The sequence below is a fragment of the Thermobia domestica genome, chromosome 7 (assembly GCF_964235325.1).
Source record: "Thermobia domestica chromosome 7, izTheDome1.hap1.1, whole genome shotgun sequence".
In the NCBI taxonomy this organism is placed as follows: Eukaryota; Metazoa; Arthropoda; class Insecta; order Zygentoma; family Lepismatidae; genus Thermobia; species Thermobia domestica.
The window spans coordinates 268,260,199-268,284,991 of record NC_137460.1 but is presented as its reverse complement, the minus strand read 5'-3'; the positions used below and the strand labels follow the sequence as shown (position 1 = coordinate 268,284,991).

General features: G+C 37.4%; 1 protein-coding gene across 1 annotated transcript; it reads left to right on the top strand.

Annotated features, from left to right (window-relative positions):
* Window positions 1-2,166: 2,166 nt before the first annotated feature.
* On the top strand, window positions 2,167-23,211 carry LOC145690907 (uncharacterized). The gene is made up of 7 exons (XM_081766334.1): window positions 2,167-2,267; window positions 6,408-6,559; window positions 9,285-9,518; window positions 10,460-10,874; window positions 15,303-15,487; window positions 20,209-20,374; window positions 22,705-23,211. The coding sequence occupies exons 1-7, from the start codon at window positions 2,189-2,191 to the stop codon at window positions 23,193-23,195; spliced, it is 1,722 nt and encodes a 573-aa protein (XP_081622460.1). The 5' UTR covers window positions 2,167-2,188; the 3' UTR covers window positions 23,196-23,211.
* The last annotated feature ends 1,582 nt before the right edge of the window (window positions 23,212-24,793 follow it).

Sequence of the window (24,793 nt, the reverse complement as noted above, 5' to 3'; positions counted from 1 at the left end):
GAGCAATTGCTGGGACACGAAGCAGGATATCGAGTATAATTTGCGATACATTGTTCTAGATGACAGATTGCAAATATCTACAGCATAAACCATAGACTTAACATATCCCCAAAGGTAGAAATCAAATGGCGTTAGGTATGGTAATTGGGCAGGCCATTCAACTGGCCTACGTTGACCAATTCATGTTCTAGGGAATTCAAGTAGCGAATATAAGATGGCGATCGTCTGCATGATATACAGGGCGAGACATAATCCGGTAACACCCTGTAGCACACGAACGGTTGGCGTTCACACTTGGTTCATGGTATACGTTGTTCGGGTGGGTAATGGACCATATTGCATGACATGGTTGCCCTGGTGGCCATCTTGTAAGCCGCCATCTTGGATCCAATTTTGGATTTTTAAATGGGAAGGGGGCATGTGGGGTATCATTTGATACGAGCTCGATCTCAGGAAAACAGTGGTGTAGTTTATTTTCACCTACCGTTCTTGAAGTTATTGCGTCACAAAGGGGAAAATTTGGCATTACAACATGTGTTCTATGTGCTGTCCTTCTTGAGCAAGGCACTGCAAGACGCATCTGCCAATCCTCATCGACTCGCAACAGCATGTCCGGGTCGACGGTTTCACAACATTGCAGAAGTCGCTGCATCACATAGTGGATATCACGGATGGGTTCTTGATAAACCAGGTTCTTCAGATGTCCCCAAAGGAAGTCTAGCGGCGCAAGATCTGGAGATCGTGGTGACCACTCTATCGGCTCCCGTCGCCCTATCCAATGTCCTGAAAATTATCTATCGAGCAATTGGCGTGAACATAACGCATAGCGAGGTGTAGCCCCGTCTTGTTGGGAAAAGGACGAGAAATCAATCCTCCTTCAAGAGAGCAGGGAAAACATCACTCTCGAGCAGATCACGATATTTCTCACTAGTCAGGGTGTCGTGGATGAAGTACAGTCCAGTAATGCGCGTCCCCCAGATTCCAGATCACACAATAGCCTTTTCCCCACCAATCTCTTTGCTGTCTTGGTGCCAATCTGGGCCACTCTAGTATCCATGCTTTTGTTTATTGACCTCTCCTTGAACGAAAAATAATGCATCACTGAAAAGAACACGTTGTGGGAACATGGGGTCCTCATCATACCTTTCTGTGGCCCATTCAGCAAGCGGCATCCGTCTGTCTGGATCCCTCTGTTAACCGCTGCTGGAGTTGTTGCTTGTATGGGTGCCACTTGTTGACACGCAGCACCCGTAGCACTGATCACTGATTCCTGTTATGGATGCCACACGACGATCCTTGTCGATCACAGAGCCCGTCTCATGGAACTTAAACAACTTGAATACTGTTACGTATGAGATGTTCTCCCCTTTCGGTGGGATGCATTAAACTCAGTCACATTCACCCTGGCAGATCGTCCACAACTCTTATCCACGATCTCGATTCGTTCTGGAATTGTTAGCGACATCCTCCATCACCTGGAACAACAGATAAAAACATGCTGTAATGCCAAATTTTCATCCTTTGTGATGCAATAACTTCTTAACCAATAACGGTAAGTGAAAATGGACTGCACCACTGTTTCGCTGAGATTGAGATTGTCAATACCCATGTCCCCTTTCCCATTTAAAAATCCAGTTGGATCCAAGATAGCGGCTTTCAAGATGGCCGCCAGGGCAACATGTCGTCCACCCGAACAATACCATGAATCAAGTGTGAACGCCAAGTCGTTCGTGTGCTAATACTTATACCTCACCCTGTACTCTCAAGTGTCTCACTGGGTCTAGAGTGTATCGCCCAACTCGCATTCAATAAACCTTCAACCGTGTAGGTTAGTGGTAGAGTGCTTCTGATACACCCTGTATATACTTTTAAAATGTATAGATGGATTTCCCTAATTCCATAGTTACACCCCTATTCCCCTATATACACTTTTACTGAACTCCTTATTTTATGACATATTTGATGTCACTATTACTGTAGTATAATGTAGTTCGTTTAAATTTACCATTTAATACAAGCAGATTCTGAGTTACGGGATTTTCGATGCAACTTTGTCTGTAACTAATGAATTCTATTTGATGCAATTTAATATTTAATACAAATTCTTTTATCTTCATGATTAACTTAGTGGGTTTGTATTATACTGCAACTGATTGTTATAATCCCATTATTGCTTGAGAAGAAAGAGATGGACAAATCTTCCTGTGGAGAAATAAAAGCTCTATTGGAAAGCTGGGGATTACAATCGTTACTTTCCACGTTTCAAGGTACGCAAATTAGATATTTTGTGTTTATTAATTAATATCATTATGTATTACTAATGTGTTTAAAATCAATCTCTCGTCTCATGATTTTGTACACAACGAAAATTAGCACAGAATATTAGGAAACATAGCTATGTCATTTGGGTAAGGAATACCATTGTAGAACTAACTTCCTGCTGGTAAGACAAAGTGGGTGCAGAATAATAATACAGCTACCAATATAAAAGTTGTTCATACACCTTTGCACAAAATCGAATGTTATTACTTTCGAACATTGTGCTTTACATGCGACAGTCCATTCCTGGGAGTTTTAGTACAGAACTGCCTTACCATCCTAGCTAAGAAAGTGGGGAAATTCTGTATGAAATTCGTTTCGTATATTCTAGAAAACTGATAGCTACTTCTACCAGAATATTTGCCCGAGAATATTATGTTTTTAACAATTTGTAGGGAGTTTAATATCCTGCGATTAGGATCGATGTTAAAGAATGAATGGTGAGATGGATAATAGGGGAATAATGGACAGGAAACGGGAGTTACCTCAAGGAAAACAACGCAGCCTTTCTTTGACCACTATAAAGGCTTATTTATAATTCACTAGCTTATCTTACCTATTTAGTGGTAGTGCTTTCACCTCTGTTGCGAGTGATTCTGGTTCTATCCCACGTCATGAGTTTGTTGTGGACAATATTGTCCGTGGAGTTCCTCGAAGTTTTCATTAATTGTGAACTTCAGCCTACATAGAATAGCAGTACGTAAAACAATTTTCTTTTTGTTTCCATGAATTTTCTCTAGTTATAAAATAAGTTCATAGATCTGTATGCTGCTTCCATGCTTTCGTGCTCAGCCGCCTACACTTCGAACATGTGGACAAAGCAAGCCTAATTTGTAATTGGGATGGTTTTGGAGGGATGTGAAATAAGTAGTTCCATGATATGTGTGAATTTCATTAGTGTAAATAATTAGTAAATAGACTAGCAGTTACTTTAAGTAAATGTACTGTCCTGTGTATTCTTAAGTTGTTTTGGGTGCCGCGGGAGCTGTAGTAGAGCGCTCTCTGGCGCTTAGATTCCTGGCTTGATCCCAGCTCACGTCAAGTGTGCTTTGTGTTGGACAAACATCATTTGAGTAGGTTTTCTCAGTTTCCTCCCACTTTCTGTTTCACTATTACATTTGTTGTCAGCGTCAGTCTTCTTTAGCCTACCTGGTATAACTGTGAGACATAAAACTGATAATCTTACGTTTTATTGGTCTCTTTCGTGAACTTGCTCTTGTTAAGATATTAACATTGATTAGTTATGGTGTTAATAAATGATAGTTGAAGCAGTCTGAAATCCCAATGGTTCTTTGTGTTCTATTATTTTGAGTGGTGTTTCTTTATAACTTTGTTCCAGATGTCTCGAAGAAATATACAACTAACAAATCAGAAACGGCCAGAAAACTCCTTGCCCACCTTTACTTAATATATTTGTATTATTTCTTGTGCTACACTGAAAAATTGATCTTCAGATAGCGCATACTTACAGTACGGCTGGTTTCGATTGGTATTGTAGAGTTAACCCGCTTGTGTATAACTTCCTCATCACTACACGATTAGTGCCCGCGCCTTAGCTGTAGAGGACCTGAGTTCAATTGTCGGTGGAAGGTCTTATGGTTAGGATCTGACGTTAAGCAGTTAAGTTCATCTCATATGCCCTATGTGCTGAAAGGGATGCTAAACTGCAAACTAACCTACCTTGTGTAATGAGATTTTTTTTATTGCGGTTGATTATTGACGTAATATTAATGTATGATACGTGTTTTCTGTGGTGGTGGCGTAAGCATAAACCACTCACGTACACCTCATTTGTCATTGCTTCAGAGCATTTTCAGTGCGCATGTGTAGCATGAGGGTTTTCCGGATTTATGTAGAGTATTGTGAGTTTTTGATTTTTGTTTCATTTTTAACGTGTAAATTAGAAATAGAGATGGTACCTCATATATTTGTTTTAAGTTTGTTGAAAGTGTGGTGTGAAGAATTTCAGGATTCCCATGTTACGTCATAGAGCGTTAGTTTCGTTTACTCCGACTTGGATTAACCTTTTTTCTACCTTTCCGCTTTTAATATTTGGCTATTTACTTTCTGAAATAAAATGCATCATTGTATTCTATTAACATAAATGTTCATACATTTTACTTTAAGGACTACGCCAATGAAGGAAGCTAAACAATCAAATCGTTGCATGCAGACACCCTAATAAAAGTGATACGCTTTATATGAGTTCCGGGACAATTGTTGTGCACAAAACGCTGTATTCGTAGGAATGTCAAATAGTAAATTTGGGGCATGGTGACTCAATAGTACTCTCTTGGAAAGGTTTCTGGTTTAATTCTTTGCCATGCAAGTTTGTGATGGATACAAACAGTATCAGTGGCTTTTCTCAAGATCTTGTTTCCTTCCACATTGCTTCCACAACCTATTCCATTATCGCTTACTTTCATTATCTGTAAATTTTAGCCCAAAGCACATAAATGTGGAACGTGAAACTACATTCCATTTCTGAAGTATATCTGCGCCGAAAAGTTTGTCGCATATAAAACAATTCTGAAGGTGCTTCTGTCGTCCTAAGTAAAATCTGTACGGATGAGTGGTGAGTCAAATACAAGAACACATTATCAATTTGTTGTCAGCTTTGTGCAAAAGATAGGATGCATGTATTTATTGGTTTTAGGGGGGTTATCCTGAATGTTCGACAAATATGGAAAGAAGAAACTGAAAAAAATATAATAAAAAGAAAAGGCGCAAAAGTAAGGGAAAGATATTAACTTAACATTATTTACTCCACATAATCCGAATTGAAACGTGGGGCTAGCTTAGAAACGTGGCACTTTTAGGACAGATGGCGATGTATCTCTACAGATAATGCATGCTTTACGTAATTCGGCAAAAACAATCCACTAATGTGTGCTATGTGGTAATTACAATTTAGTGTTGCATCTAATTTGCGTTAGAGCAGGAAGAAAAATAGTGTTTTACGTCCCGCAGTTCTGTCGCGTAATCTAAAGGAGACAGCAAGAAAGACTATAATGGTGGTATGACGAAACATCTTGAAGGAAACTGGAGAACCCTGCAAAAAGCCCCACACACGCAGTTTATCCACCAAAATTCCTATTTGGCGCGATCTTAAATAGAATCAGAAACCCTACGCTCCAAAGACAAATCCTCTATCATCTAGCCACCCCGACTTTCGAGGGAAAAGCGAACAGAAGGCACTAGTGGGAGTGCGTTCGAGGGAAGCAGGCTCGTTAGTGAAGGTGACTCTGCGCATAAAGTAATATTTCTTTCTTTTAACGTTTGCTAACTCGATTATTTTGTTCATGCTTGAAAGTGGTGTTAATGTCGGCGTAAGGATACCACCTTAAGTTTTCAATGCAAATTAACCCCCGGCGAAGTGCATGGAAAAATTAAAGTAGTAAAAATTTAAGCTAAAAGACAATGACTGATCCTCTCGCCTGCAAAGTCCTAGCCAGGTTTTAGAATATTTAAAACAATGTAACTGGTTGTCATAATTTATAGCAAATTGTCTGTTCACTGAGCCACCCCCCGTTCTGGTCTAGTGGCCAGTGCGTTTCCCTTTAGTGTACGTGGGCAACGTAGAATCGATTTTTGTTGGGAAAGCAAATAATTTGATTTCACTATAATTCACTTCTTGATCATTCACTACTTTGACTTTACAATTAATCATCCGCCTCCTTTAGTCTAAAGAGCACAATCTTGGAACGTTATACTAAAAACTAATTTTCTGCTCATTGGTACCTTGCTTCCAGTTTTCTATTCTTCAATTATATTGGTTATTTTTGTGATTAAATGAACAGGATTAATTTTGCTGCTTGTGAGTATATTACTAAATATGTTATGCACTATTAACTTGTAGGTAATATCTAAAGATAAATTAAAAATTGTTTTGAACTTGCAGGAAACAAACTGAATGTTCAAAAAAGTGAAATAGCGATAACAGTATAGAAAGAAGATAATATGATATATATATAATATCGGGTGTTCTAATAAATATATATATATATATATAATGTGTGTGTGTACTTTAGTTGGTTTTGATTGTATGCATGACTAAATATAAATTTCATTTCATTTTTCTAAAATAGAAAATCTCGTTGATGTATCCGCTTTGCGGCTGTTAACAGAAAGTGATTTGAATCAGTTGATACCCCTTGTTGGATTGAGAGCTAAGTTTCGGGAGAAGTGGAAGGCATGGGTTAATCCATCGAATGCTACTGATAACTCTTCGGTGGAAAGTGTATGTATTTTGAATAAGTGATTGAAAAACGTTAGCAATTTTACTTGAAGAGGACCTAACACATTAAATAACATAATTTCTTAACAACCATTTAGACTTAGTTTAAGCTTTCTCAAACGTTTGCATAGTGGAGCCATTCAAATAGTTTAACAACCGGATCTATGATCAGTATACTAAATTGACGTAATATTATTACTATATAATGATCATTTCAGTGATACTAACAATAGTAATTAGGATTAAATCTTATACCATCTTTAGATTTATATTTTGTATATTGTAAAGTGCGTTGCAAAACGACACCATCCCTACAAGATATCGTCATATTATGTGATCATAAAGGAAACTGAAAATGGGAGGTATAATAAATGACACTTTTGTATTTGTTACACGAAAACAGGTATTGGCCTGTTAGATACGTATAGGCGACAGGGCGAAACGAAAATGAATAATAGCCCAAGAGAAATGTTGCAAAATGATACGAACGCAGACATGTTTAGCATATCACGTAGCTAGGTCGCTGCTACGGAAAATAGAGGGCGTTGGACGAGAAGGCGAGAGCAAACGAGTGATAGAAGTTAAGGTAGTGAGTGTACTACGACGAGGACGCCTGTGTGAGGTGGCGAGTAAGAAGCGTAATGGGCCGTAACAAAGTATTGTCTGAGTGTGAAAAGGGGCAAATAGTGGCATATAAAGAAGGTATGTTAATGAAATTGCATGTCGAAGTGGACGGACTGCTTGTGTCGTGAACAATTTTCTTAAACTTGGGATGCGGTATGGAGTAAGGAACTCATCAGGAAGGCCGCATACACTAACTCCACAACAGGAAAGACAGGTTGTTCGAAAGCTAAGTTGTGGTGGAATCTCTTAGACAGTTGGCAAGAGACCATAACATTCATGTACATAAATCTGCCTTATCAAGAGCTGTGAAATGCTGCAATCATCTCTGATATAAGAAACATAAGCGTCAGTCACGACCCACGGCGCATCACAAGGAGCAACTGGTGGTCTGGACCAAAACACATGAGACTTGAAAGCAGAATTGGCGTCGTGTCATCTTCAGTGACAAAAATAAATGCAATTTGGGTTGTTCCGATGGCTGACTGTACTATTGCGGAAGGAGGAACAAATGTTCTCTAAGCGACAGTACGGATGATTCTGTAATATGGGAGGACTTTGGTTATTATGGCACAACAAACTTCGCATATTCTAAAATTCTGACATCAACCACGTATCAAACAGTACTTGCAGACAATTTGTTGCCATTTGTCGCGCGAATTGCTGGTCCCGAGTGGATCTTCCAACAGGACAATGCTACTGTCCACGTTGCTGGAACCACCAGGGATTGATTTCGGGAAAAAGACGTGATTGTCCTTGCTTGGCCTTCCAATTCCACAGACATAAAAGCGATGGATAACCTATAGGGAATGTTGTGTCGCTCAGTATACGCCAACGGCACCCAGTACAACAATGTTCGCGAATTGCAGGATGCCATCATCGCTGCATGGAATCAAATTGATGTAACGCTGCAGCAAACGCTGGTAGACAGCATGTTTGATCGGGTGTTCAAGATGGTGTTACGCAGTTGCTCATAGAACTGGCATTTGCATTGCGTTCGTTTCATTTTGCTATAGTCATTATCGTATTTTGGCTGTTTTTATTTCAGTTTGCCTAGCCGTGAAATGAGTGAACTATCTGTATATATATTTTCCTTGTCCATCTCTATATATCATATATTCCATCCATGACATAAGTTTTCTAAAGTTATATAACATGTTTGGATCTTCTGCATAATTTTGCAACATACCTTACATTTGTATAATTTCCTTAAACGGAATCTAGATTAGTTTCATATACGTCATTTACACTTTGCTCTGGCTGGACAGTTATAAACATCCCTATTATCCATCATCAGTAGTATTGTCCACACTGCCATGCAAGATAATAAAAGAAAAATAAAGATCGTCATTTGACTGCTATTTTCATCAATGAAAGCCGTTAGGAAATAGTTTTGTCCTGTTTTTCTGTTCACACTAATGATGTAACGACAGGAGCGCATGTGGTTCGGATTCCATGTTAAGATGTAGGTCCACATCTCATATAGCCTCGCTGCTGAAAGAGACGCTAAACTGGAAACAAAATCAAATTTAACTAAATCATACAAATTAATGGATAAGTAATCAGAGGCGATAGGTAACTGGGGCAGTCACAGCAGCTTTACGGATCTCAGAAATAAAGGAGGCGCGGTGGTTCAGTGGTAGAGCGTTCACCTTCGGTGCTTGGGGTCCGTTGTTTGATCCCAGGTCGCGCCGTGTGGGCTTTGTTGTGGACAAACATCGTGCTCGTGGGTTTTCTCGGGATTCTCCAGTTTCCTCCCAATTTCTTCATTCCACCATTTCACTCATCTCTCATCAGTCTTCTTTAGTCCAACCGGCATACGCGTGGGACGTAAAACTTAGATTTCATTTCATTTTCGGAAATAAAGGGAAACTTTAATTCTAGACGACACTAACAGGTTTCTCATCTGGTTACTGGCCCACTTCAGGCAGCGTATTGTGAACTGAGACCCACGTCTAGGGGTTTTGTATAGGTAATGTTAGGTTGCTTGTATGATGTTAAGATCAGAGCTGAACTGGTGTGTAACTGAAGTATAATCAATAATAAATGAAATATTTTCATTAACGTAGATCTTTTATTGAACATGGAAATGTTTAATTTCCTTAAGGTTTCTGTTCATTCCTATAATGATGGAGACTGCTTAGTGGATATATCTGATGCTGTTCTAAGAGCGACAGGAGCTAAAAGTGCAACAGACAACGACCTTGTAGAAAGACGACAAATTGAAGATAGATACGAAGCAGAAGGACATAACGAGGATGTAAATAAAGCCCTCTCCAATTTAGACGGAAGTCAATCCCAGATATATGGAAATTGTTGGAAGCCTTTTGACCCTTCATATGTAAGTATCAATACCATAGATATTTCCTTTACTATTTTGTTTATTGTTGCTATATTTATCTTAGGATTGGATAAAAAAATCTAAGTTACAAGTTTCAAAAGTAGATGGATATTGGGATACACATTTTAATTCATACTTTTACTAATTGTAATTAAATTCTTTATGCTTTTCATTTATATATATGTAAGTTTATGGTTTGTCCCTCCACATTCTTCACTCATTATGTTCACTTTAGTTACACTATCCTATCAAAGGTTTGTCTTTGTATACTATTATTTACCCTCACTCTACATTTACAAATTACACTTACCAATGCCGAGCATTTAACTTCTTTTAGTTATTTTTTAAATGTACAGTTTTCATATCTAGGACTTTTTCTGGGACTTGCTTCCTCCCTTCATATACATATTTTTGATATCTGGGGTTTGTTTCAGGTAACGTAATAAGTTTACAAGTGAATGTTACGACTCATAGTTCATTTCATACACACTTCTCCTTAATGGCATCACTCAATTGGTGCCACATATGACCACGATCAGTAGAAAATTTGAGAGTAGCAACCATGTAACTTAACAGTGCACCATCTTGCCATGTTCTGTCTTCTTAAAATACAAAAAGAACAAAGGGGAAGGATGTAAAGATTCCTTCTGTGCAAATGTTGCTTCACCATTTGAAGGGAAAAAACGATACTTAATCAATATAATAATAATAATAATAATAATAATAATAATAATAATAATAATAATAATAATAATAATAATAATTGTGTTGTTAGAAAGGTGTCTGTGGTCCTTCAGATTAGGAAGGAACAGGACGACCTTCCTGTGCTCATACTGTATATGAAGAAATAAACATATTGTCTATTTAATCTCAAATACATTGTTTCCTTAAGGACATCCAGTGAGTGCACACTGAAAATGTTTTCGGATCTTTTGTTTCAGGTCTTTAATGTTCTGAACGAAACACTTGATGGAAGGGCAATAATAAATTCATCAACACACAACAATGGATTGTTGCGCGGAAGTCAGCGAAAAGAAGTAGGACGGCTTTTGATTAAGCACATCCTCTTTGAAAACCCATACAGAAAAATCCAGATGTCTGACTTCACAACCTTGGCAAAGCAAATTGTAGACCTATTTCCTAAGGAAGCTGCATCTCTTTATTATACAGCGTCGCTACCTGCAACACGATATCAGACGAAGAGAAATGCTAGCGGAATATTATACGAAGCTTACATTACACGGAGAAGGAAACTTCGGGAGTTAAAAGATCCCACCTCACCTCAGAGTTGTCCATCCAGGCGTTCTACGTCTTCGAATTTATCTTCAGTACTAACAGTAGAGGAAGAAAATGAAGGTATATAGGTCTTACATTTACTAGCTTTCGTTTCATGCTAGTATGTAGTTTAGATAGTATGTAAAGTAATTTCAGTTACATGAAAGCAAGCATATAATGACACTTAATAATTAGTTCTGGAAAGGGCTCATACAGAGCTTGTAGTTTAAAAGGACATGGGTTTTGGGTACTAGATTTACATATTAATACTCTTTATTTTCTGTCAACGAATACATACTGAACGAAATGACGAAGCTATTCTCTTCCCATGGTAACAAGACATTAGAAACGCGAACATATTCTAAATGTTATTAAATTGCATGCAGTGAGTACTTAATGATATTACACCAATCATTAAAATATTAAAGAATAAATGACTTCCATGATAAATCATAGAACGTGCAAACCAGGTATAGTTGGAGCTTTTTGGTTTTATTTCAGTTTAGCGTACCGTTCAGCAGCGGGGCTATATGAGACTTGGACCTACAGTTTAAAGTAGGATCCGAACCGCATGAACTTCCGCCAGAAATCGAACCCGGATATCCACGCCAGCGGCACATACGCACACTTCTTACCCACAGGTACTAAACAGTATTACTGGTTTTTATACCGTGAAGCCTACTCAGGTGAATTATTGCATAAACTACTTTTACTGACGTATCTAAACTAATGACGTACGATAAAATTAGTTTTAAAACTTCGTATTATCTACGGATAGGTGCTGATTGCCACGGGTGCTGACTGCCACAGCCAATTATTGGTGTTGACTGCCACGACTGTCGCTGATTGCAAATATGAAGGTGCTGACTGCCACGACGGCGTGCTGACTGCCACGAGCCTGGGAGAAGTTGTATCTGAAAAGAGAGGAATTAATCCCTCATACTAAATTTATGATTATTAATTAATTTAGTAGGGATTAATTTAGTAATCATCACAGCAAATCTATGTGGCATCCTATAAGTTACAAAGTTGCTCACTAAGTGGAACGGCATATACTTGGATGTTTATAAAGGCATTGTCTTTTCTGTTATATGTACAATTTGCACATTTCATTGTTTATATTAATTGTTTTATTGTATTATTTAATGGATATGATGGTCTGAAGCCAGCTGACAAGGGAAGTTTGGGAGAAGCACTCGCCTGCAGAGAAATATGCATGTCATTTGAAGGACCAATTCATGCTGATTACAACAGGTAATAAAACTCCTGTACGTTGAGAACTGTTCGAGATATTCAGCTTGGTAATTTATATGAGAAAATGAGTGGATTCACGTTTCAATGCGTTAAGTATTCTCACCCATGGCGAAGCCTGATGGTTTGAACTTGCTATTGCTTGATCACTGGGGTCCATTCGCAGACAAATTGTCCATTACAAGTTGCATGACGGATGGCAAAGACCTAATGGTTGAGAAGATACCGAAGAACTGCACACGATTTGTGCAAACATTTGATGTGTTTTGATTCCGATCAATCAAAGATTATGGCAGGAGATTTGTACATAGTATGATTCTTCTTCATCTGGACGTTATAATGTACCAACGAAACAATAAAATAAAGTTCGTGTCCATACGAATCACTTCCGATCACTGCGATACATTTGATTGTTTCAGTTTGCGTTCTACAAGGCAGGTTACGAACAAATTATAGGCCTATAACTTTTGAATCACTTGTCGAATTTGCTTTTTGCTTTGGTTCTGCGAACTGTTCTCTTGACGGATGCAAAACAATTGCACATAAAAAATGTTCATGGTGCAAGGGAGTATTTTGCCTGCGTCATTTCTTCATAAAACAGAAGAACAACAGTGATCAATTTTTATCTCTAACCTATGATTATTGTGAACAATGTAATGACTAATTGTATCTAACAAACCCGTTAGTTATTGCGAAACACTTTTCTTTCTGTTACTTCCGACAGCTTTCAATTCGCATGTCAATATTCGTTACTAATTATGTTGTACTTAACGCGTATAAATGCGTATATCCTCATTTTCTCATATAAACTTCCAAGTTGAATATCTCGAACCGTTCTCAACTTTACACGAATTTTATTAGCTTGTTATAATCAGCATGAATTGGGGCTTCAAATGGCATGCTTAGTTTCTCTGCAGGTGAGTGCTTTCTCCTGAACTTCCCTTGTGAGGGACAGCTAGCAGTGCTTTTTTGATGAAACTTTCAAGAGAAGCTCGAAACAATTTGCTCAGCTGTACACAGTTCATGCTGACATAGGGAGTTCAAATGAGAATACATAAATCGTACCAATTTTGTACGCACCGCTCCCTGACAAAACTGAAAGTACACTCATGTTCAAAATTATTGTCGCATATCTATAACTGTCTTCTTGTAAGAATATAATTTGATAATTTTGCACAGTACTTTTAATATTTATATATGTGTATAATCAGGAAATTTATATTTGTGATAAATTTCATAGGAAAATAATTATAAATGCGAAAATCATAATGAGTAAAATAAAATGTAACTAAATGGACAAGAAAATTTTATTTTCGTTTTATTGTTCTTATTTACTGCTCTTTTGACATGAAATTTACCACATACTTGCCTTTGCCGATTATACACATACTAACATTATAAGAAAAACCGGGCGAATTCGTTATCAAATTATATTACTAGAACAACATATTTATAATCATGTGACAATAATTTTGGACATGAGTGTACATACAGAGACCTGTTTACCTTTGTTAGGTGTTGGTCTGAACAACACGATCCTAAGGATCATCTAGTTTCTTTCATGCTTCTTGGCGTCCGGTAATGTTACGTCTAGCAACTTTCTCTCAGGCTCGTGGCAGTCAGCACCTTGATATTGGTAATAAGCGCCAGTCGTGGCAATCAACACCAATAATTGGCTGTGGCAGTCAGCACCCGTGGCAGTCAGCACCCCACCTTATCTACAGGTGTAGGCAAATATGCTTTATTAAAATTCAACTCTAATCAGTGATTGATAAACTTGTAATAGCAATGTCAGGCGGATTTGGCATCTAACTTTGTATGTCACTCTATCTGAAAATATGATTAGATATGGATCACTCGATCAATAAATAGTTACTGGATTTCGCTTTACACTTTTGACTAATCACTACTAATCAATTACAGGAAAAACAATATTTTTCGAAAGTAAGAAATGGTGTTTTGAGCATAACAGCACACAAAATAAACACTGTGTTAATGACTAAAATCATTTTTATAATTTAAATGACAGGATTTAGAATGTAGTTAGTAGTATCGATTACTTCTTCACTTGTGCTATAGGTTTTTCCCTGTTCAATTTTTAGAGGTACAACATAATATGCCGCTGGGCTTGCGGCATACCTGATAGAAGACATGTTAGCTTCAGTACTTTTTTGTAAACTAGATATAACTGATATAAACGTCTGCTTAATTAGTAGTACTACGATGTTTAATGAGGTTTTTCGGATGTTGAGAGAATTCGTTCAGCTCAGTTTTTGACTGCAATCTTCAAAAGTGAAATATTTTTTTACGTTCCACAGTTGTCATAGGCTGAGAGAGACTGTACTAATATGAATGAATGAAATGGGGAAGTGAAGAAAGTGGTAGGAAGCTGGAGAACTCTTCAGTGTTTGTTTAACACAAAGCCCACTAGGTGCGAACTTGGTTGAACTTGGGACTCACGGACAGAAGATGAATGCTCTACCCCTGAGCCACTGCGGCCTCTTCAGTTTTCGAGCTACAGTATACAGGGTGTTTACTGATACTTGCAATACTAGAAAGCAACTGGAAATTTATATCGATAACGAAAATACTGAAAATATATTGAAAATTGTGTAATATTGGAAAATAAATTCCTTTTGAGACGCTTCAAGATGGCAACCCCTTCATCTGGGTGTAGGTAGTGATAGAGATAACTGGTAACCTAATCAGAAACCTAGCTAGTTCGAGAAAGCTATTTCGAAGTTATTTTATATACAGTTTACATTCATGTAATATTTTTGCAGTATCAAGACAGTAGCACATCTAAATGTGACCATTAAACACGTTACTCTCTGATATTTGTAATTAGTTGGTCTTGACACTGTTTCTGTACAAATGTAATGAGACTGTAAAAATATGTAATACGGTGAACTAGCTGAGAAAAGAGTTTGCTGTGGGGAGTGGAGGGCCAACACGCCAAAAAAGTGGATTGAAAGGCATTCTGAGTGAAAAAAGGTCCAGAAAACTCTTCTGGTTATTGTTTTAGTCCACTAGTTTGATTTTCTATTACAGACTGCTTGTGTAACATTTTACAGGCCATTCAATACCATAGCATACAGTCGTATGTGGCACTCACTTTGTTTTGGTTCACCATAGTTCTCTGAACATTTTTCGGTCAGAATACTGGAAATATTTGAAATACCAAAGTCAACTCCAGTAGACCGTACAGTTCCTTATCTTTATATTTTAGTCATTTATACTGTGTATTTTCTTTTCTAGATAAGCCGATTGTAGATGAAAAAGTTCAGTGGCTTCAGAACAGTATCGATCCATGGGCACTAGTTGAAATAAATTGGAACGACACAGTCCTCAATCGCATGCGAGAAGTCAAAGATGGTGCAGGAACTGTCGTGGACTATTTTAACAAATATCCTGCCCTAAAACAACCTCAAGGATTTCAGTTAGTAAGTGTTGTACGTTTTTATATATGAGAAATTAATCGATATTGGGCGTCCCCAACTCTCACAAGGAAGGATCACGCAGTGGCTCCGCTGAGATCCGAACGAGACAATTGCGTTTGCATTTGATATGTTATATCTAGATGAACCCCAAAGTTATACGTGCCACCGGGCGGAATGTCGTGAGTTACAACATATTTTGTAATATAAAAAGCTACAAACCTGGAAGAATAGTTTGAACCGAGTCATTTGTTCGGAAACTTTTGGGTAAATGGAAAACTCGGACAATACGTATCCCATCATTTTCAAGGACACATTTTTTCTGATAAAAATGTTTGCCCCGAGGTCCTCGCAGGGTCCCAGACGGGGTCCAACTCAAAATTTTCAAATGGCAAGGGGGATTAAGTTGCACATCGTTTGACAGCTGTTGTAAAATGAAAGAAAATGCAGGAAGTCTCGACTCTCTACGACAATCCTGTGCAAAATGGCGGAGGGTCAAAGTATAAACAAAAACTTAATTGAAAAGTCCATGGTCACCCCTATAAATTCGAAACGGTGAGACAAATGTGAAAATAAAAAAGGGAGTTGGCATTATTTTCAAAGTACAACCATTTAAGTTAAAACGTCTTGTCCCAGGGTCCCCACAGGATCCCAGGTGTGGTCCAACTAAAAGGTTTCAAATGGCAAGACGGGTTAAGTAGCTCATCGTTTGCAAGATCTTGTTCAATGAAAGTAGATGGAGCAAGTCTCGACTTTCTACGACAATCCTGTCCAAAATTGCGGCGGGTCAAAATGTCAACAAAAGTTTAATTGAAAAACTATGGCCACCTTGAATCCAAGATGGCCACTTAAAACCTATGTCATTCATAACAGTACAAATTTAAATCTCTTTTTTTCTCTATTATGTATTTAGAAACAATAGGAAGACTAAAGAATAATTGAATTTGTATTCACTTCAACTATTATTTCATTCGGTAACAACACATATGTTTTGTTCTTAATGCACGTTCGTCACGGTTCTCTCGACATCATTCACTTGAATATAACGAATATGCAATGAACACACAACTCTGACTTCTTACTCATACTGCTAAACAAAAGTTGAATACCTTCGGATATTTTTCTAATTTTGTCATACGTAGTTCACGCATAAAGGACTTGCTGCACCAATAGGTTGGGGGCTCTATTGTAACGTATTTGTGATGGTAACGTTTGTATGTCATTCGTTGGTTTGATCGCAATACTCAAGCAATGTCAAATATACAAAAAAAAAATCATTTGCAAGATTGGCGAGTAGTACCAAACCATGTGTAAGTCATTTCATTACATCGAGCTGCGTCAAACTTTGTTGGTTTGGTCACAGTATTCCAAGAAATAACATATTTATATAGAAACTCATTTTTCACGCTGGCAGCCATATTGGATTACAGATTATACTTTTTGATATTTTGTGGATATCTACTATTAACCATAAACGTAACTACCACATTTCGCTTCTCCAACAAAAGTGGTGTGAGCTGGACATACGTTCGATACATAGTGCGGTATTTTGAACTCAAGAAGTCGCGTTTTTGAACATTTCGTATATTTTCGTCACATACTAATGAACATCCATGCCAAATTTGGTTTTCCTAGCTTCAGCAGTTTGGTATGCTTATCCTTTTGATATAGGTTTTAAGCAACCATCTTGGATTCAAGGTGGCCACAGATTTTCAATTAAGCTTTTGTTTACGTTTTGACCTTCCGCATTTTGGACAGGGTTATCGTAGAAAGTCGAGACGCGCTCTGTGCTACCTCTCTTGCCATTTGAAACTTTTTAGTTGGACCCCATCAGGAACCATGTGGGGGCCCTGGGACAAGACGTTTTAACTTAAATCGTTGTACTTTGAAAATAATGCCAACTCCCTTTTTTATTTTCACATTTGTCTCACCGTTTCGAATTTATAGGGGTGACCACGGCCTTTTTAATTAAGTTTTTGTTTACACTTTGACCCGTCGCCATTTTTCACAGGGTTGTCGTAGAGAGTCGAGATTTGCTTCATTTTCTTACATTTTACGACAGCTTTCAAACGATGTGCAACTTAACCCCCCTTGCCATTTGAAAATTGAGTTGGACCCCGTCTGGGACCCTGCTGGGGATCCTGAGACAGTTTTTTACCCCAAAAAGTTTGTCGTTAAAAACAATGGGATACGTGTTGGCCGAGGTTTCCACTTACCCAACCGTTTCCGAACGAATGACTCGGTTCAAACTATTCTGCCAGTTTTTTAGTTCTTACATTACAAAATATGTTGTAACTCACGATATTCCGCCCGGTGGCACGTATAACTTTGGGATTCATCTAGTTATAACATATCAAATGCAAACACAATTGTCTCGTTTGGATCTCAGCGGAGCCACTGCGTGACCCTTCCTTGTCAGTATTTTAAGATGTTTATCAAAATACGATGATTATACGATTCTAAATTCATCTAGGGCAGTGTTCAGCAACTAGTGTGTCGCGGCACACGAATGTGCCTTGTCAAGGTGAAAGCTGTCACGTAAACGTTTACCTATTGTAAGACATTATTGAACTTTTTATCCCTGTTACTGTCAACCTTTCATATCCTAATTCCACTGCCTTCATTGACACGAGCTGGTACATTGTCTGCCAACAGTAGAACCCCTTGTGTGACCAATCCACGAGGTTTCTTCAATTCCTCCCGTGACTTAGTCAGGAGATGGGAATAATAGGTAATAGTTAGTCCCTGTCGTAGGTAATCTCGTGATGACCCCTTCAGTCTCAGAAAACTAAAAGCATCACTTTGGCGGCCGACTTCTGTGTTCTTGCCTTTTTAAGGGTTGGAAGGAGGGGTGTTTCCATTGTTTGCTCATTTCCTTTGCTTCTGGATCATAAAGATAAACCTAGCTATCATCCATTGTTATTAGTCTGCCTAGAAGGTCCTTTTCATCCACTCCCAGCGATGCAACATTTCTTTGCAGCGTCGTCACGACCTCTCTTCTGGAATGATATGAGCAGTCGTGGCACCCATCGTATTGACACTTTCTGAAGATGCAGCTGGTCGTGAATATTATTTCAGGTAGACCCATAATCCATATCTATGCACACAGAACATTTTCAATGGTTATCCTCCTGTCTTCTATTATCTCAACTTTCTCCATCAAGGCGGCATCATTCATGAAAGTTTGTCTTCCAGATCTAGAGACATCCGCGGTGGTCATTTGTAAGTTTGGAATTGGTTTCCACTTGGATGCTTTCTTAGGATGGGGTTTCATCCTCATTGACTTAATCTCTTCATGAATCTACTTTCGTGATTTCCCCTGCAGATGGAGAAATTTAATGACCCTTCAAGGTCGCCAATCATCGCAATGCTTCAAGGTCGCCAATCATCGCACATTCAATGATTTATCTGGAAAAAGTTGTAACTAGTCCATGTTCATGGTTCACATACGTGGACCTAACTATAAAATGCATGTCCAAGGGAGGTTGTAGTTCGTCATTCTAGGGGATTGTACGAACTTGTTGATGCTTCCTCGTATACTTACTTGTACAGTATTGAATTTCCTGTAATTTTTTTTTTCGAAAGTTGTTGGATTAAAACAACTTGCATGACTGTAATACTATGTCTTTCGCAAATTGTTCAGGAAGCTAGTGATAAGGTAGTCAAATTATCATAGAGGTCAAGAACCCATGTACAATATCCGAAACGTTGTTAATGCTTCCTGCAAAGATATTATGAAAATAACCTCCCTCAGCTATTAGTGAAATTTGAAACATTCTTCTCTCCTGAAATTACTTCGAGTTAATTGCCAATTCCATTGTATTTGTGAGAGTTGGAGTTTTCGACGTAGCCTGAAATTAAAGCGTCAAAAATTGAGACTTCAATCATTCAATGAAGAAATGACTTGCATTATCAACTATTCCTCCACGAACCAGTTAAACAGACACAAATGTCACATTGGAGGTATAACTAGAATTATTTATTAACTTATTATGAGAAAAGTATATTTTCTTTATGTATTCTGAAGTATAACTTCATACACACAGAACTAAAATCCATGTACTTGTCATAATATATTTTAATACATTTTAATTGACATAAATTATTTATAAATGTGACTCAATTTGTTTAATAATAATAATAATAATAATAATAATAATAATAATAATAATAATAATATTTAATAACGTGCTTAGAACTAAAATCAATAATACAACTCTTAGTCGTGTAATTCAATGATACGAATATAAACCTATAGAATACAATAAAAACCATAAAACGATAGAAAATATTATGCTAATTACATATGAAATAAGTGAATTAAACCATAGTCAGTGCATTAAGTCATTGCAAATCAAGGTAAATAAAAGTTTTAAGATGTACAATGATTGTAATGCTTTACAGGTCTTGAGATTAAAACTTGTTTTGTTGCTTGGTTAGGTGGCTCAGTTAGGTGCATGGGTTCTTCGTTTGATCCCCGGGTAAGTTTGTGGCGAACAACATTGCACCTGTGGATAGATTTCTTACGTATTAATTTTTTGCAAAATATTACCTTCAGTCTCATATTAATTAACATAATAAACAAAAATATCTGTGAAATAGCTGCAAAAATTAATCGTAAGACTGTCCAACTGGTACGTGTATGTATCGCTGCTGGTTGAACATATGTATGTACATATTTATTTTTTGCTCCATTGGTGTTTTAATGTTTACAATTTTCTTTTCAGCTGTTACACGATTTTTCGTACCTCTATCCAGAGAAGAACAACTGTTTCTTCAGTACTATAGTGGTAGAACGAGATAGAATCATCAATATCGCTGAAGAACGCATAAAGACTTCCAGGGATCCAGAATTAAAGCATCAAATTTCAAATTACATAGGACAAATTAGAGGTAATGCAAATTCAATTTTAATTTGAATTTCAGAGTATAACTTTTGAAAATTGCGTTTCGAACATAGACAATCATGTTACCTGGACGCACTCTGTCCTAACACTACGTATTTCTAATATAGCTTAAGTGGGTCATATCACAAGTAGGTAGTATTTTTTATTATTATTATTATTTTTTTTTTGTTCAAAGGCTTCCATGAAAGGCTCCATAAGTACGAAATATATTTGTATCTGGGTACTTTACAAGAGTTTAAAAATTATTCCTCTCTTAGACGGAGTGGGTAAGGTACTGTTAGGCCCACAGCGGTATAAACTAGTTTTCCAACTAGACCAGTAACTATCATTCTTTGAAAAGGAATGAAGTTTCATTTTAAATTTAAACAAAATGCGAAAGTTATTATTCCCTATCATGTACACTTATTATGTTTCTGCTGCATATTTGTATGGCATTTGTTTAATCGTTCTGTTATATTACAGAACGTGTATTAAATTCGTTGTCACTTTATTTCTATTCTAAGGAAGGCTTTGGATGCCAGATGAAATTTCGTTGATTGAAGGAATACTGTTGATATTGGCTCCGACGTTATGCACAGAGGCTAAAGGAGACTGTACTAATGGTGGTGAACAAAATGGTGAAATTGTTTGAGAAGTCGAGAAAACCCACGCACACTGTGTTTGTTCACCACAAAGCTAAATTTATTTGGCGAGAGCCTCTCCGTTGATCTAATGACTAGTGTGTGCGTCTTTAATGCACGTGGTCTCGAGTTCAATTCCCAGTGAGAGAGCACAAAAAAGTTTAGTTTAACATTCACTTTCGTTTACCGCCGTTCTGTCTTTTACCCTAATGAGCATTACCGTGGAACATTAAACAAAAATGTAAATAAAACATTTATATATGAAAACTTACGATCATGATCAGCAGAGTAGAAAATAAGGACAATTTTATATATATTTAGAAAGTACTAACTTGGATATTGAATGGATTTTTGAAGCTAAAACTAGGACTGAAATGTGTTCATAATGAGCTGAAATGTGTTCATTTGCATGTGCTGAATTCGTAATGCAATCAAAAGACTGAAAACTGAAACAGAAAACGTAGTGAACATTCACTTTTACAAGTAATAAAATAGCTTAGTTTCACACACATGTTCATAGACTAAGTACAGTAGAGCGTCGATTATCCGAACGTCGGTCAACCGAACGACCGCTTAAGAGTCTTCATCCCGGCGAAATTAAAATACCGCTAATTTTACAGTAATTATGTGATATCTTCAAATAGATAAAAGATAATCGAAATGTGGAACAAGAGCGCCCTAGACAATATTATTTTACATGAGAAGCCGTTATCACGACTCACTTATTTACTTTCGATTTCGAGCCATTTTGAAAATCGGCATTTATTTTCGCGTTTCTAAACAGATGAAAACGGAAAGCCACTAGGTGACTTGTGATAACGGTACGTCACGCAAAATGATATTGTCTAGGGCGCTCTTGTTCCATATTTCAATTATCTTTTATCTATTTGAAGATATCACATAATTACTGTAAAATTAGTGGTATTTTAATTTCGCCGGGATGAAGACTTTTAACCGAACTGTGTACTCGCTCGCACCTGTTACTCTCCCACCCTACCGTCCATCATCCCCCTCACTCCCAAACCAAGTTTCCCACAGTAGTCGCCGCTCTGAGTCACCGCTGGCGGAACATTGCTTCTAATGGGGCCTTCATAAGGCGCTGCTGACCGGCCAAGCCGCCAGTCGCTGTGTTTCAACAATCAGCACACTTCTTTTTGGCAAATAAACATGTACAGTTTGATTATCTGAACAAACCAGTTTTCCGAACACCCATGTCCCCCAATTATTTCGGATAATCGACGCTCTACTGTAATATTGTCAAATAATACTAGGATTTAGTTCGACCTAAACAATACACTGGTATATATTTTGAAGCTAGTTGTTAATTAAGTGTTAAGATATCTCATTGGAACTCTTGGCTTGAAATCATTGAATAATAAAACCACATTAGTCATAGTAGGTAAAAAAATAGAGAAAATGTTTCGACATCCAACAATAATAGCATGTAATTTTTCTTTACTATGACTGGTGTTACCAGTAAATATCAGCTGGTCGCTTATCTTCATATTTCTGAAATTATTATTCGCATCATTCAATAGTGATTTTACTTAATTATCTTTCAATTAGTTCCCTCTTAGTTATCACCAATGTTTGTCAGTTACCGGTAACTGAAATACTCAGAAGTGTCGATTATAATTTAGCTCTAGTTTACTTTCACACTGAACGACCCGATTATAACTACTGTTGTTCTTTTCAGATCAAGATCCTGACTCAAGGAGTCTAGTGGCCCTTTTGTTAATTCCTTACATAATTGGAATTCCGCCCTGCAGACGGAAGAGAGGATTGACAACATGGAAACCATCGCGCTCAGAAATAAGAGATGGATTCATAACTCAAGTTGCATCAGGAGATGACGTACAGGTGTGCGTTGAATCCCGAAGGAACAAACTCCAACGTCTTGGACGGTCTTTCCAGTCCCTTGTGTTATTTGTTGGTGACAGTCTTACGGAAGTCAAGGGAGTGTATGTTGTAGTGGATCACACATATTATTCCATGCACAGTGTAATCCAAGCTGTAGATGTTGCTTTCAAAATTTTTCAATCCGTTGGTGCTCAATACCCAGAAGAAGCATCAGATATTTGGCTCGTCATACAGAGAGGATTTTACAACATAGAAACAAAATTCGATCGTATAAATCAAGCAGTGAGGAACTTACTAGCGGATCTTTGCCTCTTAACTATTACATAAAATGTATACGTGCTACGGATGTGCGAAGAAATTCCCTGTAGTATCTAACTTAATAAAGCACATGAGAATTTACTGCAGGAAGTTAACTACTGGTACGAGGGATTTCCGTTGCGGCGAAAGAAGGTGCTTTCGCCTGTTTTCATCGGGAGTTACTCTTAAAAGACACTTAGTTAGAGTGCATTCAACATGTACTTCGTCCCCATCAGTCATTGATTCCCAATCAAACCTAAATAGTGTACTTTCTGATACGCCTTCTACACACACGCAATATTTTGTTCATGAAATAACCAAAGAAAACGCTATAGCACAATTTGTATCATCACTGCATGCAATGCCACTTATTCCTCGTTCTGCAATTCAAATCATTGTGGAAAACTTGAATAATTTTTTACATGCTTCAAAAAATATTCTTGAAACCCACATTTATAATATGGTTGGTAGAGATAATGTTCCAAGACACATTCAAGAATGCTTCGAAAAAGTGTTGTCATCACATGCTGCATGTGTAACCGATCTTCGTTCAGAATATAAACGTCTTCAATTCTTTGAACGTTTAGAAACGTACATTGCTCCCATAGAAATTACAATTGGGCAACGTATGGAGTCCAAACGTTCAGGAGATGGTGTCGGTTTTGTATCTATACCTTGTACAATGCAGCTCATACCTATCAATGCTGTTTTTCAAAAAATTTTTTCAATTAATAAAGTCTTATTTGAAACCTTACAATATTTAAAGTATTTAGAAAATGATGCGATCTGTTTAGAAAACATTGTGCAGGCGAAAATTTGGAAAGATGCGCTGAACACAAGTGAAGGAAATTGCCTTCACCTTCCCATGATACTGTATTTCGACGATTTTGAGATTAGGAATCCTCTTGGTAGTCATGCTACTATTCATAAATTAGGTGCAGTTTATTTGTCGTTGCCCTGTCTCCCCACTCACTACGCTTCCCTTTTGAAACACATTTTCCTTCTCGCATTGTTCCATTCATCTGACAGAAACAAATTTGGAAACAACATGGTTTTCCAAAAAATAATTGAAATACTCAATGAATTAAATCATACGGGTGTATCAGTGCCCACCGATGTTTTCAGTGGAGCTATTAAGTTTCATGTTGTGTGTTTATGTGGCGATAATTTAGCCTTAAATGGCATATTGGGTTTTGTGGAGAACTTTGTGGCAAATTATTACTGTAGAATCTGTACTTGTAGCAAACAGCAGATGCAAAGTATGTTGTATGAAAATAAAACGTCATTGAGGAACATGGAAAATTATGAGCAAAATTTACTCTTAAATGATACGTCGAGAACAGGTATAAAGGAGAAATGTGTTTTCCTTAATTTAAATGGATTTAAACTTTTTGATAATGTAGGAGTAGATATTTTACATGACTACTTAGAAGGTTGTTGTCGTTACGTAATGAATTTTATTATTACTTATTTAGTTCAAGAGACGAAACTAGTTCCATTGAATATTGTACAAGCTCGATTGTTTAATTTTGATTACGGTCCGGATTCTTCGTCCAAGCCTGTGAATGCATTAACAGTGGAAGGATCCAACTTGAAACTTAGAACGTCTGCTTCTGAAATGGTTACCT

Coding starts and splice junctions, on each gene's coding strand:
- LOC145690907 (XM_081766334.1), top strand. CDS start 2,189: ATGGACAAATCTTCCTGTGGAGAAATAAAAGCTCTATTGGAAAGCTGG. Junction 10,875..15,302: donor AGTAGAGGAAGAAAATGAAG/GTATATAGGTCT, acceptor TTTCTTTTCTAG/ATAAGCCGATTGTAGATGAA. Junction 15,488..20,208: donor AACCTCAAGGATTTCAGTTA/GTAAGTGTTGTA, acceptor TTTTCTTTTCAG/CTGTTACACGATTTTTCGTA.